The 24,507-nt window shown below is 34.4% G+C and overlaps 2 protein-coding genes and 3 non-coding genes across 8 annotated transcripts; 1 reads left to right on the top strand and 4 right to left on the bottom strand.

Annotated features, from left to right (window-relative positions):
- Positions 1 to 5,250: 5,250 nt before the first annotated feature.
- On the bottom strand, positions 5,251 to 5,392 carry K01B6.9. Its single transcript, NR_052601.1, has one exon. It is a non-coding gene; the product is annotated as an Unclassified non-coding RNA K01B6.9 (non-coding RNA).
- Positions 5,393 to 12,429: 7,037 nt separating this feature from the next.
- Positions 12,430 to 21,297, top strand: clip-1 (CAP-Gly domain-containing linker protein 1 homolog). Of its 2 annotated transcripts, NM_001027511.7 has the most exons (20): positions 12,430 to 12,473; positions 13,345 to 13,516; positions 13,559 to 13,668; positions 13,873 to 14,076; positions 15,294 to 15,368; positions 15,418 to 15,511; positions 15,673 to 15,876; positions 15,922 to 16,034; positions 16,485 to 16,628; positions 17,202 to 17,307; positions 17,501 to 17,647; positions 17,707 to 17,928; positions 18,383 to 18,505; positions 18,557 to 18,658; positions 19,308 to 19,363; positions 19,748 to 20,047; positions 20,097 to 20,206; positions 20,263 to 20,433; positions 20,562 to 20,665; positions 20,718 to 21,291. In NM_001027511.7, the coding sequence occupies exons 1-20, from the start codon at positions 12,450 to 12,452 to the stop codon at positions 20,948 to 20,950; spliced, it is 2,814 nt and encodes a 937-aa protein (NP_001022682.1). In that variant the 5' UTR covers positions 12,430 to 12,449; the 3' UTR covers positions 20,951 to 21,291. The 2 variants fall into 2 exon arrangements, with proteins under 2 accessions (NP_001022682.1, NP_001022683.1); NM_001027512.8 differs by lacking the exon at positions 13,873 to 14,076 and having other exon boundaries at positions 20,718 to 21,297.
- On the bottom strand, positions 16,349 to 16,488 carry M01A8.4. Its single transcript, NR_052600.1, has one exon. It is a non-coding gene; the product is annotated as an Unclassified non-coding RNA M01A8.4 (non-coding RNA).
- On the bottom strand, positions 18,807 to 18,983 carry M01A8.3. Its single transcript, NR_052599.1, has one exon. It is a non-coding gene; the product is annotated as an Unclassified non-coding RNA M01A8.3 (non-coding RNA).
- Positions 21,268 to 24,231, bottom strand: M01A8.1 (uncharacterized protein; the record flags this gene model as incomplete). 3 transcript variants are annotated; one of them, NM_001268053.3, is made up of 7 exons in its annotated part: positions 21,268 to 21,630; positions 21,683 to 21,795; positions 21,839 to 21,901; positions 22,020 to 22,215; positions 22,513 to 22,562; positions 23,984 to 24,102; positions 24,170 to 24,231. In NM_001268053.3, 7 exons carry the CDS (start codon positions 24,221 to 24,223, stop codon positions 21,479 to 21,481), a joined length of 747 nt encoding a protein of 248 aa, NP_001254982.1. The 3 variants fall into 3 exon arrangements, with proteins under 3 accessions (NP_001254982.1, NP_001254983.1, NP_001254984.1); NM_001268054.4 differs by lacking the exons at positions 23,984 to 24,102; positions 24,170 to 24,231 and adding an exon at positions 22,700 to 22,917 and having other exon boundaries at positions 21,269 to 21,630; NM_001268055.3 differs by lacking the exons at positions 22,513 to 22,562; positions 23,984 to 24,102; positions 24,170 to 24,231 and having other exon boundaries at positions 21,479 to 21,630; positions 22,020 to 22,177.
- Positions 24,232 to 24,507: the final 276 nt, after the last annotated feature.

Raw genomic sequence — 24,507 nt, 5'->3', positions numbered from 1 at the left:
ACTTTTTTTTAAATTAAGAAATGACGTTTTGGCGCCTACATGAACGCTCTAAACTTCTGCAACAAATTTTTGAAATTCAAATTTTTTTAAAAATATTTTCATTTGAACATTTCTTTTTTACCATTTTACCTAATCGTCAACTGAAAATTTCAAAAAATCTAAACAATTTACGAAGATTTTGTTTTTCTACCGTAACCTATTTTTTATACCGTAGCCTATTTACTCTAAACTTTTCTAGCTGAAATAAAACTGAAAAAATCTTAAAAAATTGTTCAAATACAGAGAACAGCGAAAAAAACCACCCTGTGGAGAGCATTTCAAGCAAAAATAAAATAAAAATCTGTCACAAAGCTACTATAACAAGTGACAAATTGTGAAAAATCTGGATATTATAATGGATAAAATAAGCTATCAAAAGTTGTAAACCACCATTGGATGATCCCTGGATGTTCTCAAAATCTCCATTTTTCAATCACATTTTTCATAATCTTATAGCATATAGAGCTTTGATGTTAAAAATAGTAGGAAGTTACGGTATGAGCTCTCTGGATGTTTGGAAATGCTCAAAAAAGAAATCGAGATCATTTTGGATCAAGATCATTGTTTTCTTTTCTCAACCTCCAGGCGCATTGACTCTTCTCCCATACAAGGTCGAGAGGTGGCTCCCGTTGTGTTCCGAGTTAAGCTTGCACACACCTCTCACTCTTGCTTGCAATCTATATATGTGTTTGCGTATCGTTTTCTTCTCGGGGACGCCAAGTCCTTTTTTGCGAAACAAACAGGAGACTATAACGACGTGTGAGCCTGCTGCTGTTGCGATGAGAAGAGCAAAATGGGATCGCGGGGGAATAATGCGACAATCAACGCGAAAAGTTGCGCGCGCTCATCTTCAAGCCTCGCTAAGCCCATGGACTCGATGACAGACACCAAAAAAAGCTCGATGAATGGGGGAAAAAGAAAAGGTGAATGAAAAAAAAAACAACAAACGGGAAAACAAAAATGAATAGGTGTGAACTTTGAGCAGGTAAAGATTCTAGAGAAACTAAGAAAACAGTGGGAAAATTTTCGGAAAATAAATTTGAAAACTGTAGTCTGTAGAAGTCCGATTCTTTCGAAGAAATGTAAATAATTTCAAAAGGTGAAAGTTCTTATTTTTAAAGTTTTAAATCAAGAAAACTCATAGCGCAAGCTTTAGCTTTTTTCTGGTATGTTGAAAGACACTGAAAATGTTTCAAGTCTGGCAGGGATAATACGGTATTCCAAGGTAGTGCTACCCACAAAAATCTCAAGAAAATAAACCATTCATTGTAATCTCGAAAAAGTCAGCCTAAAACCTAAATTCTAGTTCTGAAAATCTCCAAAATCCTAGACACATATCCACATCTGGTTTGAACTTCACGCAATCATTGTTCACTTTCACGAGACGCAGACCACTTCTCTCCCCCTTCTTCTATCCCACCCATTGAGCTTATTTTTTGTTTGTATAAGTTTGTTTGTTATCCGTGTGAATTACACGAAAAGACGGATTAAAATCAGATGGTAATGAGAAATAGATACGTATGGAATCTGGAAAGCTACCGTACTCTAAAATGAGCATTTGACAACTGTGTTCTCATACAGGCGGCGAACACGAAACGGCATAAATTGTCGGCGCTGGGCGATGACCATGTGCCGAGTGTTTTGGAAAAAACTTTAGCGGAACGATTAAACAAACTTTTTGGGAGGAACTAACGAGTGCCCGCATGATGCACTTGGATTACTGTATAATTCGAAATTTGAAAAAAAAAAGTGGAACACTGAGTGGACTTAGGTTTAGGGAAAATTTAATTCCGGATTTTTTTCTCAGGAAATTTTGAATTTTTCTGAAGATTTTTTAAAATTAAATTTACTAGTCTGGGTCTTTCGGCGAAAAAATGTATAGTCTACAGTCTTTTGGGCACCAAAAAGTGGCCACCAACAATCAAAAGTTTTTGTCATAAATGTCTTTCTCGTGGCGGGACCCATCTGAACTTTAAATAATGTTTCAGAAAATTACAAAACTGCGATGTTGTTCCCTCCAAAAAATGTTTCCAAATCATTGCAAAGACGTAGATTAAGCTGTAAGATGTTTAGAGTTAGGACTATTCGAAAAATTGTGAAATCACAAAAAGCAAAATTTTGGAAAAAAATAGCTGGCACTGTAGTAGATCAAACATATGATTCTTTAAAACTAACCCCGAAGCAAAAAGTTATTTCCGATTACATCAACCTAGGAAATTCCGTACTTCATAAAAAAAGTATCAATACTCATTTCCTTTCCATTTGAACTTATGCGTGAAATTCCTTAGTGAATAAGTGAAACCTATAATTGTTCAATGTCAGACCCGAACATTTTGAAATGCTTCATGAACTATCTGTGTTTTGAATGTGTTATCTACGCATTCGCAAACCAATTTCTCCTTTTTCCGCCACTTAAAAGCGAACATACGATGGCAACATCATGTTGCTTCTTTTTCTGAAAATAAGCAAAAAGAACCAGCCCTTTATACAGTAATACATAGTAATGGCATAGTTTCTTCGTTTTTGGCTTCACTTATCCGCGTCTCTTAGACAGAAAGGCAACATATTCATCCGTGTCTCTTCACAACAGGAGCGGGGATGAAGAGCGAAAACAACATGACAAGGAGGGAGAAGACGCATTAAGTGTATTTTCAGTGTGGACACCACCACCGAGATGCAACGAAGACGGTTTTCATCAGCGAAAGCTTTTGCATACCAGTTGATGACGATGAGAGAGAGACACGAACACTTATTACCATTTTACTTTCTTTTTGTTTCTTTTTGAGATGAAGCTGCGCGCGTGCTGGCGGAAGATGAAACTAGAGGGGAGTTACTGGGATAGCAGGGGTTAATGATAAGATAAGGGATTGAAGATACTAGAAATTTATATGGGGGAAATGCCCTTTAAATATATGTATTTGATTTTTTTTAACGTTTATTAAAAAGTTAAAAACCGAGAATCAAAAACACCACTTACTTTTGGAAAATTTGGCGATTCACCGAAACGTTGACTGGAATTTTTGAAACAACCTAAACCTTTTCAGAGTTTTTATTATTTTACTAGGTCCATGCTGGACCATCAAAACTGCATTTTAATAAATCACTCAAACTTTAACAGTTTTCAGTGATGCACGATGAAGTCAAATCTTAAGTGGTTTTATTGAAAACGCACTTTTTTTTCTCGAACTACTTGAACCAAAAATTGTCTGGCTGCAAGGTTTTCTGATTATCGTTCGTTCTAAACGTTAATAAATTTTCCAACACTAAAAGCTGGACAAGATTTCTAATCTTATTATACGATTTTTATTTAGAACGTCTTTAATTTTTTTTTCAATTCCAAAAAAGTGCATCCCAATTCTCGATACTTTCTAAACATAGCCATTTGACCTGCATTTCTTGTACTATTCCTTTATCACTTCTTATCTGTGGCTTATACTTTTTCCCTTATCTTTTATATCTCTTAAACCTATTCTTCATTCACTTTCCTCACACCTTTTGACATTGAAACATTACGGTAAACCGTCATCCACATACGGTCAATCGCCTTTCCAATCATAAAAATTTCACACATTTTTCCAACCCATAAACTTGTCGTCTTTTTTCTGTGAATACTTTTTTTTGTTCAAGCAATTCACATGGTATGTACATGATGATGTTCCAATATTCTCATTGAATTAGACATCGGTTCATCGAAGTTATATGTACATACGGGGCAGCCAAGCGGTTGTAGTCATAGAGGTTACAGAAAAAACAACTAGGAGACAGTGTCCGGAGAAGACGACGATGGCTGCCGACCTTTACACATAATGGGGATATTATTGGGTGGGAAATTGGATGAAAGCAGCTAGAAAATATGTGTGGCGACTTAGATATTATAAAAGTTTTGATAGACGGAGATTCAAGGGGCTATTTGAAAAATTCAATTGATGAAAAGTACATTTTGCATTTTCCCTATTAGATATTCCCCCTTGGTCTACTTTGACATCTTATATCTCGGCTCTCTTTGGTTTTATCACAAATTGTCGACTGACAAGATACGTGCAAAATATGTCTCTATATTTTGGGTTTTAAACATTTTTAAAGAAAAGATAAGAAGCCCGAGATATAAGCCGTCAAAGTAGATTAGTGGGGGCTCAAGTTTAACTGGGAAAATACGGTAAGTCTGCATAAGTACTCGCAATATTAAAACTCATCTGGATTTCGAAAAACGTTTTGTCGACACTCAATATTTCGATAGCTTTTGTGAATTTAAAAATTTGCAAAGAAATAATGTAAAATGATATTCAACAAAAATTTTACAATTTGAAAAATTAAAAAGTAAAATGAGGGACTATCAAGATATAATCTGTAAAAGTCGAGAAATTTGGTGCGACGTCGATAGAAATTTTCTTGTATTTTTAAGCGATCATTTTAACGTTTTCATTTTCTTTAATTTTTGATCAGTTACTTGAACTAAAAGTTAAACTTATTTGATTTCAATCAGATCGAATTAGTCCAGAAAATGTTTGTTTAGACTCTACATAATTGTAAAAATACTATAGATATCAACCGTAGCAACATTAGAAAAATTGAAATTAAAGTGGATAAGAGAAATCAACCTATGATATCCTTCTGCTGCATTCAAGGACAAAAGAGTTCAGTCAAAAGTTGCGGTAAAAGTGAGAAGACGAGCCATCGTCTGGTGTTGACTTTCAAGTCGCCGCCAAGCTCTTTGTTCTATTTTTTGCTGTGTTCAGGTCACTCCCACCCTCTATCTAATTTGCTACCGTAGTCTTCTTATGCATACTTTGAGAGAAAAAAGATGAATGCACGAAGTGATGAAATGAGTAGTTTTATATTTCTAGGTTTGAAAAATTCGGCATTTTCCTCAGTTTTGCCCAAGTTTAACCAAGTTCTGATCCAAGATAAGAGCTTACGAAAAAGCGAGAAATGCCAATAGATATTGTTCAACTATTTTTATGCACATGAAAAAACTTCACCTATTTCGTTTAGATTTCTGGAATGAAATTTTAAATTTTCAGGTATCCATAGCAAAAATGAATATCAGATTCTGCCAGCTAAAAATCTCAGCTTTTGACCTAATGTCAAATGGGATTTAGGGTTGGTTAGGGATGAAGTTGAGAAATTTTCAAAAAATAAAACGGAACCAGAAAAAGGGTGAAAATGTTGCGAGAAGTTTTTCATGTGTCGTAGGGGGCTGTATAGTGGCGGGCCTAATTCGAACACCGTTCTCGTCTTCTCCTCATTCTCAATGTTCCCTCGTTCTCTGCCTGTGCTGCTTATCAAACCATCAGCATAGCGTTTCTTCGTCTTTTTTGTCAAAAAAGGAAAACCTTGAAAAACCGTATCATTAACAGTTTTCCGCCTCCTCTCGATTCTCAGAGACCACACCACTTGATTACAGAGTTTTTTTTCTTTCTTTTTTTGGGTTTTTTTTTGCTGCTTCGGACAGGCCTCACCGACAGAAAGACAAAACTTAATCGAACCTCGAGAAAATGAGAAGAAGGTCGTGTAATTGATCACCCTTTTGCGGTTTAAAAACAGATATTCGTGAACCTAGGTTCCATTTTTCTCATGTGAGAAGATAATCGGAGAAAATTGTATCAATTTGGTGTGGAGACATCGGTTCGAGAACTAAAGGATCACAGAAGAAAAAAACAGAAAAAAATATATGATGTGATTAATGCTTCGCTTTTGATAATTTGGTACTTTTCTCTCGGAACTTTTCGAAATATTTCCCAAAAACCAGGCATTACTCCAAACTGATTTTTCATTTTCAAAACTCTGAAGAAGCATAAACTTAATTCTTTTTTATAGGTCTATAATTTTGATATTCAATTTACAGTTTTAGGTAAGTCTAGTAAGTTATTAATTATCGCGTTCCCATAATTCCGAAAATACGATTGACACGTCAAGTTTAGAAAAAGAAGGCATTGAAATTTTTAGAGTATCGTATTTCCTCTATTAGTATATTTGCAGCCTCTATTAGTTTTGCACCCCTGTTTTTTAACCCTGTATTGGAGGTATCAAAATTTGCATTATGAAATCCGTCCGTTCGAAAAAAAAAACTTGCTCGAAAATTAGTATGGCAGCCTGTATTAGTTTTGCAGTCTCTAATAGTATTGCATCTAATTAGGTGTCCGATAATTATTATTGCATGACTTACTAATAGAGGAAATACGGTATTTTTAATTTTTGGTTATTCCAATAAAAAAATGAAAACTAACAAAAAGAAAGATGTGTCGCTATTTGATAGAACAGTAATTACTGCAATAACAGAAAATTGAACGTTCAGAAGGTTGCCAAATTGGAAACTTAGGTTCCAAACTTACGGTCATATGATCACATTTTGTGTAATTGAAGAGAATTTCACGAATTTATTTAATTTTCCTGTGAATAAAATATATGTTGCGATAAGGTCTTATTAGTTTTGAAATTTGATCTATTATACATTCAGAAGTTTTTTGATTGAGAAAAAATAATAATTCTTCGATTTTTGAGATCTTCTGGTTTTTTAATCTAAAAAAAAAAAACTAGAAAACCACAAAAAACACTATTTTTTCGGCTTCAAAAAAAAATCTAAAAATACCAATTCTTAATATTTATGATACCTTTTCAGTTAACCTTAATAGTTTTTGAGCAAAACCCGTGGATAAGACCAGGCATGTTTAAAAACGGTAATATTAGCTCAGAAATGGTCCAATCTTGAGTAAAACAAGAGTTATATTTTTTTAATCCAAACTGTTTTGCAGGCTTTGGATAAAAGTAAATAATTTATTAAAGAAACTCGGACGTACATCATTTTTCAAATGAACTATCTTTTTTTGTTAAAAATCTGACACCGACTTTTAGGCAGCACAATAAAATTGGGAAACACAATTCTGGCGCTCTGGGTACAATTTCATCTTACTCCATTTCTTTTCCAATCAATTAATTATATAATAAAGTTCATTGGTTTGTCATCATTTTCCTTAGCAATTCTCTACTCATCACATTTCATTCCCATCACTTTCTTTTTCATTTTCGCATTGTCCATTCATCAATCAATCGATATCCTCTCCAGACTGCGCGACAACAGTTGCTCGTCGTTGCGCGGCTCCCTTTTGAGTTCTCATTTTAATGACCAATTGAAGTTCGCCGAGTTTATAAACTGGGAGTCGCCCATCTCACACGTGTGTTGTGAAACGATAATTTATATGCATGGCTCGATGTCATTTGGTCTCTTTTTAGTGGAACTAAACCATACAAGAAGGGGTTATGCTATCCGAGAATCGATACATTACTAGTTTAGAAAAATAAGGAAATGCCTGATAAAGGCTAAGACTAAGATGATCAAAATGCACATTTTTAACATTTCGGAGATGTTTTTAAAAGTGTTTGCCTTTTTCAGAATTGCATATTCTAATTATGTTTCAATTGAAGAAAATCTGGAAAATTCTAAAAAAAAATCCAAATTTTGGATAAATTGGGCAACTCACCAAAGCTGCCTAAAATTTTCACCTTTAAAATAAGCAGCAAAAATTCCTGTAAGTGGAAGAAACAGAAACATTTTCAACATCTGGTGAGGCTCACAGGTGAAACTTTTATGCAAAATATAATATTCACCTCGATATTTTTTCTCGGAATTTCAGACTTTTTTCAGTTACATTTTGAATGGTGGGTATCGAAATAATGTGTGTATATTATTGTTCAGACATTATTGAGTAAAGTGGTATAATAATCAACAATATAACTATAATTCACTTGAATTTTCAAATATCAAAAACAAATTTATAACGTCTACAGAAAAGTAAAAAAAATCTTCATGACGCGTTAAAAAAAATTGAAACATATTTCATTTCCTCATTATTCAATTTGAACCATCATGTTAGCAGCAAAAATGGAGTACATTTCACGAGCAATTTGGCGGAGACTATCCTTCGGCAATTGCTTGAAAACAGGAAAAACTTCAAAAAGATGAAACTCGAGTTCTATGGTTGCCGGATCTTGAAATTTTAGAAATATTTTATTGTCTGGCTGTGAAAATTTGAAGACTAAGAGTAAACTAAAAGATGCATGAATAAACCCCTCGAAAAAAAGAGCCATCATGAACCGAGTGGTTTCTTTTTTTCCATTCTTTTGTAGAGTTTGTGAAAGTGATTATGCGGTGATTACATGGTGGCAGGCAGCTGGACGACTCATCAAAAGACACAGAGAAACTGGATTCGCTAGGGCATTATATTCCACATATTTCTCAGATGATGCCGCAAGACTTCTCACTTTTTTCTCGTTCGTTGAGAAGGAGACTTTTGACAAGAAAATTTGAAGTTTCAATCTAGAATGTTGAATACCGAACACGCCCTGTAGACAGTTTTCTTTACTCATCTTTTCTGCCAAGTCGCGAAAAATTTCTTTGAAATTTTTCGTTAAATTTACCTACTTATTAATGCTATAACTTGATTTTTTTGTTTGATAACTACAATAGAGTATTCTTGAACAAATTTTGTGCTTAAATTGTTTATGCTTCTCTAATATGAGTTTTGAGGTTTAAAAGTAGTGAAAAGATGCAAAATTCAAATTGACTTTTTTCTGTCCCTAAATTTTGTATATCGTCCTTTTTGATATTTTTATTTATTAACAGGCAAAAAGTGGCAATGACTGAGCTTTCACTTATCAATTTTTTAAATTCTCCAAAAACTTTTTTACTAGTTTTTTTTAATTTCAAAGTTATCGAAAATTTAGCAATTTGCCAATGGCGGTAACAGAAAATTTTAGGAGTGTTTTATTATGATAATAGGTAAAGTTGGACAGTTATAAAAATATTCATACAAAGTCCTCAATACAATACGAAACTTTGAAGCAAGCTACTATTCATTTTTCAGATTTTTCTGTTCTTCATTGAAACTCTGGCAAGTCTGTTGACTGGAATTTCAGGAATTTTTAATTACACTTGCCTCTCCTCTGTTTCTTTGTTATTTTTCGCACCACTCTTATTCGATTTCCTTTCTTTTTTTTTCTCAAAATGAAAATTTCTTTCGTTTCTGAACGAACACATTTCATTAAAAAGTGAGAAGCCTGGACAGCTCCATTTGGCTCGTAAAACCATTTTCGGGACGAATGTCCTTTTGCTTGCTCAGGGGCCATGAGCAAAAGAGCCTTCCAAACACAGCGTCATATCGATTTCTCTGCGGCTCTCTCGAATGCTCTGCCAAACAAAGTCAGCAGGGCTTCTAAGGAAGAAAACGAGGAGATGGGGAGAAAACTCGAAAACTCTCGCCTTTTTTGGAAATATCCTTTGTGTCATTTACAATGGTACTTGTGGATGTTTTTAAGTTTCGGTTTTATTTGGAAGAATTTTTTTCAATGTTTCCACTTCTTCGAAATATTAACTTTAAATAAGTTAATTTCTAAGATTCTTATTTATTTGAAATTCTTTTTAAAAATGAGTATTTCTTCAATTATTTGGTTATTTTAAAATAATTTAAAGCTATGTATAGTCAAGGTTTTTTAAAATACAATACTAGAATTTTAATTTTAAAAATACAAATTATTTAAAGCCCACTCACACAAAAATCTGTTTTCAATTTTAAAGTGAATTCCCGAGACTCTAGGCATAAAAATTTGCATATTCCTTCATTTCTCTGTAATCGAATTGAATAATTCTCGGCTATAAATGGCGGAACGAATTAACGGAGCCTCTCGTTCCAATTCCTTTTCTTCACAACCATTTCAATTTCCGTAAGACTAACACTAAAACGAGGCAGCATTACGCCAATTATCCGGGGAAGAAGCTGCTCTGGCGTCGGAGCGTGCTCCAGTGCATTTTTTCTATTTCTTCCAACGTCTTCTGTTTGTCCTCTTTCTTCTCTGGGGACACAATTGATGAGCTTCATGGGGGAGCTGATGTCGAGTCATCTGAATTGCGAAATGCTCATTTTTCTTTCCCATTTTTAGCATGCCAAAGTTAGCACCATGTGGAAGATTTCTAGCATTAAATTCTAAATTTAACACAACTATTCAAAATAACATAACTCAAAAACTAGAGACCTTGTCGAAAAAGCTTCAACAACAAAATATTGCCTTAGAAAGGAAACTTTCTGTCTAACTTTTGAAATTTTCTGCCAACACTTTGCAATTGATGAGTTTATCCAACAGCGTGGCAACTTCCAGGCAATAATTTGTCAACTAACATACTTGGACAGTTTTTGATAAGTTGGCAATTTTTTGATAATTCAGAAAATACCAATAAAAACTAAACTATGTTACCTTTTTGTCCAGCCATATATGTCCATAAACTGGTTGAATCCCATTAGTGACCGCTTTTGTTGCCATAATGTTCATATACCTAATTATACTCATAATACGGGTTCTGTCACCGGAAGTCTCCATTTCCCGTTACTCAAGCACCATCAAGCATCCACTTCACACTCATGAGCATCATCCACTTCAAATTGTTATCTTTTTTTGGAGAAATTAATCCTAGTTGAGTTTATCCAACCAGGCACACTTTCCAAATTTTAGTTAATAAATTTCCAATACTCCAGCCATGTTTTTCTGAAAACCATCCAGTGTAAATAGCTTCATTTTCATTGTCAGACCCACCGGGAATAATCCATTAGATGTTTTGTCTTCGTTGTTTTTCTCTTTAATGTTTTTTTAGTAATCCTTTTTGCCGATGTTTTTGTGTAGGTAAATTCATTATTTATTGGTCAACAACTTGTAAGATGTTTTGTCTTTAAAAGTTATGCTCTTTTTCTATTTTTCTAGAGCTAGTATTAAACAAATTCACCAATTGAAAAATTAAAGTTTTTCTTAATTTATTTTGGTACTCAATCGAATTCTGAGGTTGTGTTGCAGTTTCAAACTCACAATCAGAAAACCACCTGAAAGTGTAGAAAATGTTAGGTTTTTTTAATTGGCTGACAGCTCTGGGGACTACAAATGTAAGTATCTTGATTTTAATACAATAACTCAGTTTATCTGAAACTATTTGAAACGCATTTTACTGATTTTCCCTTTTAGAAAAAAGATAAGAATCACATTCATCATTTACTCACTTTCTATAAACCCCCATATAAGCTTCTCCCTCTCCTTTACTCTCACTCGATGTCACTAATTCTCTTCTTATCTTTCACTCTATCTATTCTGCGCGGCAACAATGCGGCATAACTACAACTTGCTCTCTTGCTCCAATGAGATGCTCTCCTCATGAATTTTCTATCAGTTCGCCCTCTCTTCGAAGCGGGTGGCCTGTATAAACACGTGTTCTTTTGAATCGACTAGTTACATATATTGTTTCTTGTTTCGCTTCCCGTCTGATGATGAAAGGGATCGGGCAACTGTTTAACTAAATATTTGAGTTTCACCGTGGTTGTCGAACAAAAGGGAAATGGGAACTTTTAGTAGGTTAACGAGGTTTTTGAGAATTTACACATTTCGGGAGAGAACAGTTTAGGTAAAAGTTTAGATGGTGCTAATGTAGAAGCAGTTTTTTTTATTTATTTTGCAGAGTGTCTGTTGTGATCTTTTGAGTGTCGACTCAGGGAAACTGTTGCTAAAATGACCAAGTTTCCTCTTAAACGTTTCGATTTTTTTTCTTAAATTTTCTCACCTATCACAGTCTTGGAAGTCGACCAAAAATGTTTAAGTTTCTTCAATATTTTTTATATTTTAATTGAAATTCAAATTTGAAAATTCTAGAGTTCCAAACTAAGGTTTTCATGGAAAAATTGAAAGCTGAATAACGAAATTGTTTTGAGTTTTCTGAAAATTGAAAAATCGAAAAAATCGAAAAATGTGTTTAAAAAAATGTTCGAAAATAGTCGAGGATTTCCTATTTTTTAATCACAAATGGTTTGACTTTTATTTGGAAAAAAGGGTATTTGAAAATTCTCATAAGTCCCCATTTTCGGAAAATTTAGTAAATTAACCAATACTTTTAAAACTTTTTTTTCCAAAACTGCATTAACTTTTTTTTTTGATACTATATTTTTTCCTAATACGTCCAGTTCCATCTTTCAAAACTTTACTTCACTATTTTTTCAAGTACCCAGTCATCCATACAACAATTCAATTTAATTCTCTAATTCTCTGGTCATTGCGCGAAAAACTGCTTTTTTGTCTGTCCCTCTCTCCGTGCTTCTCAGTTCGTCTATGTCTCTTTTACAGCCTCATGTGTCTATATTACAGTCTGTTGCCAGTCCATTTCAATTCAATCGCTTTTGATTTACGGTGATCATAAAAAAGGTTCCGATTCATATGAGAGATTCTTGAGACACACCGCCTGAGAGAGTGTCACTTTGAGTTCGCATGATCTGTCCATTTTTATATCTCTCATGTCCTTTTTTCTCTTATCACTGTTTTCTTTTTTGTCTCATTCCATTTTTGATCACCATTTACCACTTGTTTCAGGCGTCAAGACGTCCCATACAATGAATAAGTCGCACTTGGGAACGGTGAGTAGTTAGTTTTTTTGAAAACTAGGGAAAAAATTTAGTTTTAGTGAGGTTTTATTTGGCCAAAATCTAAAATTATAATAGAAAAAATGTAGTTTTCACCACTTTTTGGCATTAAAAAATTTATTTAATAATCCATAATTTTATTTGAAAAGTTTTGCTATATTATTTGAAAACTTCAGCACTAGAGGAGAGGTTTTTACAAACCGAGAAACTGTTTAAGAACTTTGATTTTTTAATTAAATTTAAAGAAATTTAAAAATCGAAACAAACTTCCAGTTTTCAGATAAAAAGCATGAAGTTCCAAAATATTATATTTTAATTTTCAAAATGCAATTTTATTCTATTTAAATATTTACACTCTCTAGAAGATTTAAGGTGTTAGAAAATGTTTGAAATTTTTCCGAGTTGAGAAGCTTAATAATTTAGATACCAGAGATATATCTAAATTTACATTTTAATCCTATTTTTGCCAACGCCGCTTCAAAATTTTTATATATAAAAGTTTACACTTTCTGCAAACTGCAAACAAAGGAAAGTCGTTTTTTTTTTTCATAATGTTCCGTTATATCTTTTATTCAACAAAGAAATGTACTTTGGCATTTTGTTATATTTGAGACAAAGAGGCGCGAATTTTATTGATAACAAATAGTTTAAAGTGATAACAGAACTTAAAATTTCCGAGAAAAATAATTATAAATTGGTTTGAAAATCGATTCGAATATATGAAAACTGAGAATTCTGGAACTGCTAATAAAAATTTAAATTTAAAAAATCATATTAGTTTTTTTTACTTTTAAAAACGCACCCACACTGCCAATGTTCTACAATAATAGCTTTTCTTGCACATTTTCCCTCTTCACAATTCCAGGCGGACAATCCTCAGGAAGTGGTCACAGCTCACGACATCGGACGACTTGTTGATGTTGTGAACGTCGGAAAGGGATTTCTTCGATATGTTGGACCAATTCATGGGAAAGATGGAATGTTCTGTGGAATTGAATTGCTGGAACCAAATGGAAAACACGATGGAACTTTTCAAGGTTTAACTAACTGACCCACTTCTATCATTCCTTTTTTCTCAGGTGTTTCATATTTCATCGCTACACCATACCATGGAATCTTTGCCCCTATATTTCGTGTAACTTTGGATGCAGAAGAACTTCCGAAACCTCCCCCGCCAAATCCGTCAAACGTAAGTCTTAAATTGCCAGTTGCCAACTATTTTAATGTTTCCCCCCTTCTAACTTCTTTCCCGACATAACACAGAATTTAGTTACTGAGTTGCAAAACAACTCTGAAAAAAAGGTCTTGTGTATCATCAATGTGGTATCACAAAACTTCACTAATTCCAAGTTTGATATCCAATTGCACTTACACTTCCTTCATTCTTTAACAGCGTCTCTCACGATCTGCTCTTCCGGCTCTTCAATTACGCAATCCATTGACTCAAGAGCGTAAACCGGAAGAAGACGTGATGTCCACGTCGGTTTATGTTTCATCTTCCACTAAACCTATCGCAATTCCAACAAAACAATGCCGTCCACCGGAGACCGATCCAATGCAAATGTCCATGTTTTCGGATATGATGGACGGATCTATGGTACGTCACAGATATTGAATATTGATCGATGAGTCTGTGACGTGGCTTCTTTGTGGTTGTTGTGTAGATGTTGTAGTTGTTGTCGTTTATCACTTTGATTTATTTATTTTTGGTTTTTCTTTTTTTCTAAAATAGTTTAAAAGCTTTTTGGAAATTTTGAATTTTTTCAAAAAAGTCTGAAATATTTTTAGCAGTTGGGTGAATAAGTTTTCAGAATTTTTCCGAAATTATTTCAGTTTTTTCAGTGCCTGTTTTCTTTGCTTTCAAAGTCTGTAGTTTTTTTTTTCTGTAAACTCTAAATTTTGTAGATTTTGAACGTTTTAAGATGTTTAAGATTAGACAAACATTCAGGAAACTTCTTGGGAATTTTTAATTTTTTGAAAAACCTTCAATAAATTTAGATCGAGTGAATGAAATTTTAAATAGTTTTGATTGTTTTTTTTTTTTCGCTTAAAATTCAATTAGACTAGGTTTTTGAATTAATATTTCTTTTTAGTCAATCACACGCCAAAGTTTATATTTTCGATGCAAAATCCCAGTGTCATATGATCATACATAGTTGTTTCCAATTGTTTATTCAGTTTGAGTCCCTTGTCCCCGTATATCTATGACTCATTGAATTCCATAAGCAAAATCTGAATAAAGTGGCTTTCACCAACATCGAATTCCAATTTCAAATTCCAAATTCTCAAAATAGCCTAGGAGTGACCAAAATGTGTGAGAGAATTGTTGCACACCGACTTCCTGTCCATTTCTGCCACTTCACGTGTACATGTATAATAATAATAATAATAGCACGGCTGAATGCATGTGAAAGTATTCAAAGAATTCGTCGTTCATCCACCTTTTCTATTCACAAGCTGCTTCATTCTAAATCCAACTTTTTTTTCAAAAAAAAAAAACGAATCTTCCAACTTATCTTTTATCCGTTTATTCCGGTCGACCGGTCATGTCGTTGTAAAGTGTGTGTGTTTTGTGAGACTATGCTGGAGCTCTCTTCTCTTCCCACATCACTTTTTTTGAAAAATTTCTTACCTGCCTGACTGATGGCTCAACAAAACACCTGCACGTGCGTTTGTGGCAACCGCAACTTGATTTTTTTATAGTTTAAAAATTGGTACTTCAATTTTTATATACATTAAACTTCTGCTTTTGTAAAAATGTTGGCTTCGATTTATTTCCAGATTAATTAAAATCTTTATGTTATTCCTTTATAGTTTTCGAACGGGTCCTGGAGCGATATAGCAGATTCAATGATTACTTCGAATTGTACTTTTACCGTGAGGAAAGGGGTAAGTTAAATCCTGTATCGGCCTATGTTCTTAACTTTTAATATTTCAGCTACCAATAGATGATGACGGAGATTTGATGAGTGTCCCGATGGTTCAATCAGTTTTCAATATTGATAGAGAAGCATTACGGAGGGAAGAGCAATGTGAGTTTTTTCGGCGAAAAATTGAAAAAACATTGTATATTAAATTATCCGTTGCAATTATCGCAAAAAAAATTTGGTAAACGTTGATCCCTGATTCCTTCCGCTATTTCAAATTTCTAATCAAACTTCATTTTTTCATTTTCAAATAAATTTTTTTTCAGTGCAATCGTCTATTGTGCTCGGCGAGTCGCGAATCGGCGTCGAGCATCTTCCGATAATAGAAGACGAGAATGAACTCGAAACGCCACTCGTCGAGACGAGAACAATGCCACTTCCAAATGATTTGAATGCTAATTTTTCGAATAAGAACTCAACAACAACATTTGTGGAACCAGAAACACCAAAAGTGGAGATTCGAGAAAATGGTAAGCAGTTTGAATAGAGTGAATGAGAATGATTGATATGTTCAGGCAACTTGGACAACTCTATCGAAACGCCGCCGCAACAATCTCCGTCGGGCAGCTCAATGGTATCCCATGAGAGTGATTCCAGTTCCAAAAAGGATGACACAAAAAGTGACAAGGCAAGTTGAAAAGAAAGGGAGGATGCGAAAAAAAAACAGTCATGGGAAAATTTCCCGTTTCAACAAAATTTCATATTTGAATTCTGCATGTTTTCTTTATACATACCATTTTTAAAGCTGAAAATAATTAATTTTTGTTTATAAATCCAATACTATACTTTTTCTCGAGTTTAAGAAATGTTTTCTATACATTTTCCTCTATTGTTGGATATTTCCAATTAGTTCTTCTCCTACCCAAAAAAGTAAAGGGTGTGGGTTGAATAACGGGCGTGTCGATTTCTCTCTTCTCGTAATTTATGCAAAATGGTGATGTTTGATTTGGAATTGGAAAAAGTGAAAGCAAAACAAACTTCCTATACATACATTTTTCCGCATTTTTAGTTATCAGTGCAGTTTCTGGAGCACCTACCTCTTTGATAATAAACAATTAGGTGTATTGATCAATTTCAGTCACCTACTAAAAAATCACAAAAGATGGAGGAAAAACCTGTTGTGAAGAAGAAAGAAGAGCCAGCAGCACCACCACCACCTCCGAAGTTTCCAGTCAAACAGAAGGCTCCGAGCAAGCATCAGCTTATGATGGAGCAATTGAAAGTGAGTATTTTTTTGAAGGAGATTCAATAAAATTAATGTAGTACCGCCAGTGGTTTCTTTGTAAACATACACTCATAATACATTACCGAATATCATGTGAAATTCTTTCAAAAAACGTTTGGACTTTTGGAAATGTTCAGCGTTGCCAAGTTTCAAAGAGTCTTACTTTTTAAAGAATTGCCGAACACTGGTGCAGGTTTGTGCTCTCTAAAATATTTGAATACGGAGAAAAAAAAAGTTCAACTTCGAAAATTGTGATACTAAGTAATTTCCTATTTTTTACTGTAAAGGATTCCATTTTCTAAAAAATTTTGAAGTCGTTTTTATGCTAATTGGAATAAATGTTTAGTTAATAAATAACCAAATTTATTCACCAATAGGTTTATATTAACTATGTAATATTTTACCCGCAAAAATTACGTGTTCAACTACCTGACCAAATATTGCGGCAATAAAATAAATTAAACTTGATCGACAATGTTTTGTGAGCACATTTTTAATGGGTTTTCATTTTTTGGACGATTTAAAAACCAAAAATCTACACGACATCTAAAAGGTCAATTTTGTTTCCAGGCATCCATTGAGGCGGAAAAAACGAAGCCAAAGAAGGAAATCAAAAGTCGAGTTTCATTGCTTCCGCCGCCAGCACCAAAAGCTCCACAAAAGGAGAATAAAGAAGGTAAGCTAGAGAGTCAACAAAGTTTTTGGAGATGTGAAAAAGGAGAGAAAGACATAGTTGTCATCCATTCATAATATAGCAGAAATGTGTTAGCTGCTGGAACTTCATAGCTTCTTCCCTATACTTCCCCCACTTATTTTGTGGAACATCTCTATTTGTATTCTCATGTCTAATCAAACTACTGAAATTCTAGGTGGTGAAATGACTGAAACTCCACGAAGAACAATTACAAAAACTCCTTTAAAAACCGTGAATGCCAAAGCCAAAACCTCTCCGACTCCACCAGTTGAAAGACAGAAGAAGGAAAGGAAGCCGTTGTATGTGGCTCCGCCAGCAAAAGGTTTTTTAAAAGTTTTTATCCAAAAAATTTCATTCAGGATTTCTAAAACCAATTTTTAGAAAGAGTTGAAAAAGAGAAGAAAATTCCTTCGAAACCAGTGGTATCCCCACCAACAACTGCGGAGAAAAAACCAGTGGTATCTTCAATTCCATCAACATCTTCTGCCTCAAAGGGACCATTCCCAACTTCTTCATTTGCCGGAGGAAAGCTTCAAGGTCCTCGGAAAACGTCATCCTCTTCTACAACAACTTCAGCCAAAAAGCAAAAAAATCCACCAATAGGTAGGATATTTTTAGATGTGAAAACTTATTTTTCAGTGCATTCACAAAAGACTCTATTTTTTTAATAGTTTTGTACAGCTTTTTTGAAAGGTATGTAGAATTATAGACAAATAATTGTACATTCTGGATATAATTTTATTTTTAATTGGAAGGTTCCAAAATTGGCTCAAAAATTGCGTCAAAATCGAGTGAGTGTACCTCTTGGAACATTGATATTTAAGTCAGTTTTGAGCAACTTCTCAAAATTTTCAAATAAAATTGAAAACTTTAAAATATTACAAATACTTCTCTATTTGCTATAGTTTTACATAAAATTTTCTGTATTTCTGTATGAATTCCCGAAAATTAACTTTGACACAACAAAGAGAAAACGATGATTTGTAAATGTTTTCAGTATAACAAGGCAAAAAATTTTGAGCTGTGCAGCTTTCCTTTACGTTTCCTTTACTTGCAGACGAAAAAGAGAAACTATCACGCCTCCAACACTCCACTCATGCGTTCGAAGCCACTCTTATTGTGATGAACCGAATAAATGAGGATAACGAGAGGAAATTAGGGAATATTAGTGAGCAATATGGTGAGGAAATTGAATAAGATGGAAGGGGATAGCAATGCTTTTACTTTTCAGAAAAGAAAGTCTCAGAACTTGGGGATTTGAAGAAAATGCTTGATGAAGCAAGGAAGAAGTTTGAGGAAGACGTGGAGCAAATGAAAAACAGTAATCAACAAGGTGAGTTTTGAAATTTTGAATATGAAACGTTGCACATTAGCACTGTACAAGCAGCTTTAATTAATTTTCCCACTGACGCTACTGTCCCTATAAAATATAAATATTCATCATTTAAAAAAGCAACATAAACTTTGAAACATGATCCTTATTATTAGGTTAGGCTATGTTAAGTTTCCCTCCCCAATTCATACTTTTTTATATCAAAAAGATGTTCCCTCACATAAGGAAACTAATTATTAGCTTTTTTTGCAATCGGGAAATCCTCCGCTTAATGTTTTCTTTTTGTCATATATATGTCTTTATGCCCGGTTCAAGTGATTTCTCATCTCTTTCCTGCTTTCCGACCGGGGCTGTTTAGGAAGCAAGAAGAAAAGGAAAAGAAATGATGTTATCCGAACGGCCATCTAGCCATTTTCAACACCCGAAACAATACCCACGAAAGCGTTTCCCTCGCTCTAAAACTCTCTCTCGTCTAACCAATACCAACACATGCGTCATCAATCCACACGTATTCCTACTCTTGCGGCAACAGTAATCGCCGCATTCTCATTCAGTGCTTGCATGTTTGTGAGCAAAGAATGTTCCACGTCATCATCCCTGTTCTCTGTGCTTGCTGGCGCTGCTCCTGTTTTATTACTCGTTTTTACAGTTATCCGGAATCATGCCAATGCGGTTGAGAGTCTACAGAAGACACATGAAACTCAGGTGAGTAAGACTAGAAGCCATGGACATTGGTGCTGGCTTCTTGACCAAACATTACTAAATTAGATCAGAAGTTGATGAAAAGGCTATGTTTAGTAAGTTTGAAATAAGCTTGATCCAATGTTTACCAAAAAGATGTGGCAAACTTGGGTTAAGCCTGGTCGCAGCCTGAACCATATAGTCAAACTTTTACTTCTGATCCAATTTAATGTTGGAAGATTGTGATGCCAAATTTGTTTGACTGACACTTTTCGAGCATTCACTCAATTTTTAAATTTTTACACCGCAAAATTTCCGGTTCAGTCCGGTTTGCCAATTCTAGTTCCCACGTAGCAAATTTTTTCTGTTGAGACATTTAACTAACTTTCAAATTGAACATTTTTATAGATTGCCGAGAAGAACAAGGAGTTTGAGCGGAATTTCGAAGAAGAACGTGCGCGTCGTGAAGCGGAAGTTTGCGCAATGAACAACCGACATCAGAAGGTCGTAGCTTGCCTTGACGAGAAAATATCTGAAGCTGAAAAGCAGTGTGAACAACTGAATGTCGATAAGAAGGTCTTACAAGCAGCTCTTGCAAATGATTGTGATCATAGGAACCAGATGCTTACGAAAGAAATTTCATCGCTTCAGACTGCGCTTGAAATGAAATCGGCTGAAATGAAGGAGCTCCGACAGAAAAATCAAAATGTATAGTTCCAGTATACATTTTTTAAAATTTAAGTTTTAAAAATTTTAGCTTTCACTTCAAGTCGACGAGATTCCTCTCAAAGAGCTCGAAATCAGCAAATGGAAGCATAAGTCTAATGAGTACAAGCAAATGCTGGATCAGAAAATTAATGGAGAAAAGTTAGAAGATATTTAGAATATTTGATCTAACTTTAAAATTTAAAATTAATATTCAGAATTCTCGTCCAACAAATTGAAGATCTGCGGAGAAAACAGATTCATGATGAGGAGGAGAAGGAGGCGATGAAAAGAAGTTTTGATTTAATGCAGTTTAAATATGAGAATGGAGATGATCCGAATGTTACAAGCGTCATGTCAGCTCCAATGGAAAGTCGATTCAGCACACCGTAAGAGATTTTGTTGAGAGTTTACAATAGGGCTTCCAATAGGGACATAATTAAAGGGCCGGACGCCTGCCTGAAACCTACCAGCCTCCGGGCTCACTTTTATAATGTACGATGCATTCCATTTGCAGAACCAAGGTACAATTCCGATCAAGATCTTCCGCATCTGGAAGTCGTCCAATCTCTATGGCAACAAGCAACGGTGGAGACCAGAGACTTTCCACATCTTCACATCGTATGTTTATTATATTTTATCCTCATTCCTATAAAAATTCTGAAACTTCCAGACGACGATAGTATGAATCGTTCAACGATCTCGATGTACACCAGCCATATTCGCCTGCCAGAAAATCATGCAGATGACGTAATTTATGCTCCAGATGAGATCATCTCGAGTAGGAGTGGATCTATATCTCAACGACTTGCAATTTCAATTGAGAATGATGGCGAGCCAACGATAAAGAGTGAATCGTCGAGAATTGGAAATACGTCGGATTCTGGAATTGGTCTAGTCATGTGATTTTGTAGGCTCTCTGTTTTTTTTTAATATATCAATTATTTCTCTAGTTTTCTTTGAAATCTCGCAAAGTAAGTTCGTAACTCTAGGAATCGTTGGTATTTTTTTTATCAATACCTGTGTGTTCCTAGTAGTATCTCTCTATTTAGTACACATGACTATCGCTTAAAATCCCGCTCTTTGTGGTCCGGTTGTGTCTCAGTTACGCCCCGCACTCCCTGTTTATTACAAGATATTATTGCATTAAATTGTCTCCCCTCGATCTCTCATGTCACCTGTATGTCTGTACAACGACGAATGTTTTTTCCAATGTCTCTCAATACAATTTTTAATAAATTTTATTTCACTCTTGACAAAACAAAATGAAAAATTATGCAATAACCGAATACAGACAAAAAAATGGCAAACGTGATAGGCAAATGGGTTTGGAGGAGTCGAAAATAGTGTCAAAGAAATTTTGAGAATGGTAATGAGCATTTGTGAGATCAATTTAAACCTAAAATCACAATAAAAAGATGAGATTGGACGTGCTTATCGAGTTGAAACTGTCTCATTGTGGAGACTAATTGTATCATATCCAGGTGGTCCACCTTCTGGTGCTTCAAGTTCTGGAAGAGCATTTGAAGTGCTTTGGGCTGGAGCCGGGGATTCTGTGGTAACTGCAACGGCAGTTCGAGTAACCTCTGAAGCTAAGATTAGGTTAAAATATGTTCAATAAAAAGTATGAGAACTTACCATTGGCATGACTTGCGTCGTATCTGTGTACACATGCTTGAGCATGGTTCGTAATATTTGTGATCTCGGATTCCATGTCCAAAACTGTAGAAGACGGTGTTGACATGGCGGGGCTGAAACTATATTTATAGAGAGAAAAAACATGTATGAACTCACTGTTCCATGTCAATCGCGGTCAGCGGAACTTCCCGGAGAGTGCCTTGTGGCAGTTGGGGGCGACTGGAATTAGGTGAGCTCATTATTCAACTGAATTTTTATCTGCTCTTTTACTACTTTTATCGCATATCTAATCGATATCTTGTGCTCTTAATTTTTATGACTTTTAGAACAGACTCACCTCTCTCTTCTAGCGTTTAACGCAGCTTGTTCATAACTTGGCGGCAGACTTCCATCTCCTGTAGATCTCGTTACGCTAGGAGCTTCTCTGGTTGTGATGACTGATGGAGTACCACCTCCTCGCTTGAATATTTGCTCATATCGTGGTGGAGGATCCATGAATCCAAAGTTTTGATGACTTCTGCTTGCACGTGGATCTGAATAAAGAAAAGTGTGAGTTAGCACAGCCTTAAAGAATTTTTTTAATTGTTGGAAAATTAAATATTGAAAGTATGAATATTTGATCCTCCCAACAGATGAGCTATTCTAAATTGAGTAAAAATGCCCAGCTTGAGTCTAAAAAAGTATCACCTAATTTGTTCTTTTTTATGTAAAATAGAAATTCAGTATGATTTCTAATGATTTCTCTCCGATTCATATACAAGTTTTGAGTATAACTTTTTTTTTAAGTACACTCTTTTGGTTTTTAGTTTTAAACATAAATCACAACTAACCATCTCTTGGGTATATGACATCGGTGTCGCTTTGAGTTGTGTCTCGGTTCCTGAAATCACGAGACATTGATTTTTCAAACGATATTTCATCAAAATATTGTTGAAACTTATGAAAACCTCTTTCTAAATGAAAATGAATTGCATTTAGTTTTAAAATATTTTGTTGAACAAATCTAATAAGATTTACCTGAACGAATCTAGAAAACAAAGTAGAAAAAAACACATTATGTTGGGTGTGACAAAAGTATGACCAAATATGACAGAAAAACACCACTAAAATGTAGAGAACTGGCGCATATGTATTATCAAATTTCGACAGGAAAACTATTGATAACAAACGAATATGAAGCCTTTTTGCGGGAGCAGCCGGATGCCTGTTTTGTTTTGAATGCACCTCCCAACAAAAAATTGAGACTAAAGCGAGCATATACAGAAAATGTACATTTGTTGCTGTGTTTTTGTACTATTTTAATAGTAGATAGAGATGGGAAAAGGACCGAATTGAAGGGCAAATAGAGCGAGCAATAACAAAATGGCAAAAAATGTTTGATATTAAAAATAGTATTTTTCAACTTTTCCAATTGTGTACTTCAATGGAAAGGTTGACTTTCCCATGTGCTTTTGATCGGCAATATGCCTTCCAACTTTGCCGTTCTTTTACTTTTTTAGGGGTCTGAAAATTTTGCAATTTGTTGTTTTTGAAAGAGATTTTGAATTTCTCAAGTTTTAACCAAAATTCTCGAAAGTTTTTTTGAAAATAAAAATCTTTAGTTAAAGTTTCGGTAAATTGACAAGTTTTTTGGAAAATTTGGTATTTTCGGCTAAAATTTTCAAATGAAGACGTCTTTTTTTTATGAAGACGTCTTTTTTTTAATTGTAAATTTTAAGTATTCAAAGCATTTCATGTCCGTTTATTAGAATATTTGATTCTTAATGTTGCAACAGTAGGAAATTGTGAAAACTTTTTTAAAAAAGTGGCATAACAAATTTGTCTTTATTTCATCATTTCTAAATTTTGGCTGCTTATATCTCGGCTTTTTTAGTATTGATTGAAAAATTGCCAACTTAAAAAATAATTTTCATTTATTTTTCTTTAGTTTGGCAATTGAATATTTATTGACATCTTCAAAATAAATCTTGTTATAGCCTTTTAAAGTGGAACAATGGGGAGCAGCATTAATAGAGAAAATACGGTAACTGAAGTATATTTACAGTATAATGAATTTACAACGTGATTCAATTTGTTTCAAAATAGGAAAAACTATATTACAAAATACACTTATAGTTAGTACATAAAAATTTTGCAATCCCTTTTTGCACAAGGATCATTTAAAATTTTAAAAATCACTCCCTCCCTGTTTCCACTTTTGTTATCTGCAAACATTGATCAGTGGTCGCCCGGAACTTGGTTTTCTAACCCACATTTCAACTAGCAAAATATTGAAGAACTAAACGTCATGAAATGACATACCTTTTTCGTGTTAACAGCCTCATCGCAGCTTTACAGCCAAACATAAAAATTGCAATGAGTCCAATGAAAATTGCTAGTGCTATAAGGTACCTCAAAAGATCGCAGTTTGGATCATTCTCCTGAAAAATTGGAATTGAATTCAAGTTTTTTGTGTAAATATTTTGCATCTAACGGTCTGAAACTTACCATACAAACTGGAACCGGCGTTGATGAACTTTGAAAATCTTTGTGAGGAGACATTCGAAAAGCTAGAAAAGACATTTTTGAAACTTATAGAAAAAGAGTGCGAGTAAGGAATATTTAACTCAAAACGGAAAATGACGCATATAAAGAACATATGGAGAGAAAAGATTCGAATGAGGGGGCTAAACAGTGTCATTGTGCAAACAGTTCTATATTTTTGCAAGTTTCCCCCATTTTTCGAATGGAAACAAAGGAAAATGAATTGATGAGCAGACGGAGGGGGGAGAGGAAGCGTATGGAGGAATGACTAATGGGAAAATTAAAATGTTGTAAGAGGAAAA

The sequence above is a fragment of the Caenorhabditis elegans genome, chromosome III (genome assembly GCF_000002985.6).
Source record: "Caenorhabditis elegans chromosome III".
NCBI lineage: Eukaryota > Metazoa > Nematoda > Chromadorea > Rhabditida > Rhabditidae > Caenorhabditis > Caenorhabditis elegans.
The sequence above is the reverse complement of the archived record's forward strand: the minus strand, read 5'-3'. Positions and strand labels throughout refer to the sequence as shown.

Excerpts from the sequence above, each read along its gene's own strand:
- clip-1 (NM_001027511.7), top strand. The coding sequence starts at position 12,450 with ATGAATAAGTCGCACTTGGGAACG. Across the intron at positions 14,077-15,293 it reads ATATGATGGACGGATCTATG|TTTTCGAACGGGTCCTGGAG; the intron begins GTACGTCACAGA and ends ATTCCTTTATAG. Across the intron at positions 16,035-16,484 it reads ATGACACAAAAAGTGACAAG|TCACCTACTAAAAAATCACA; the intron begins GCAAGTTGAAAA and ends GATCAATTTCAG.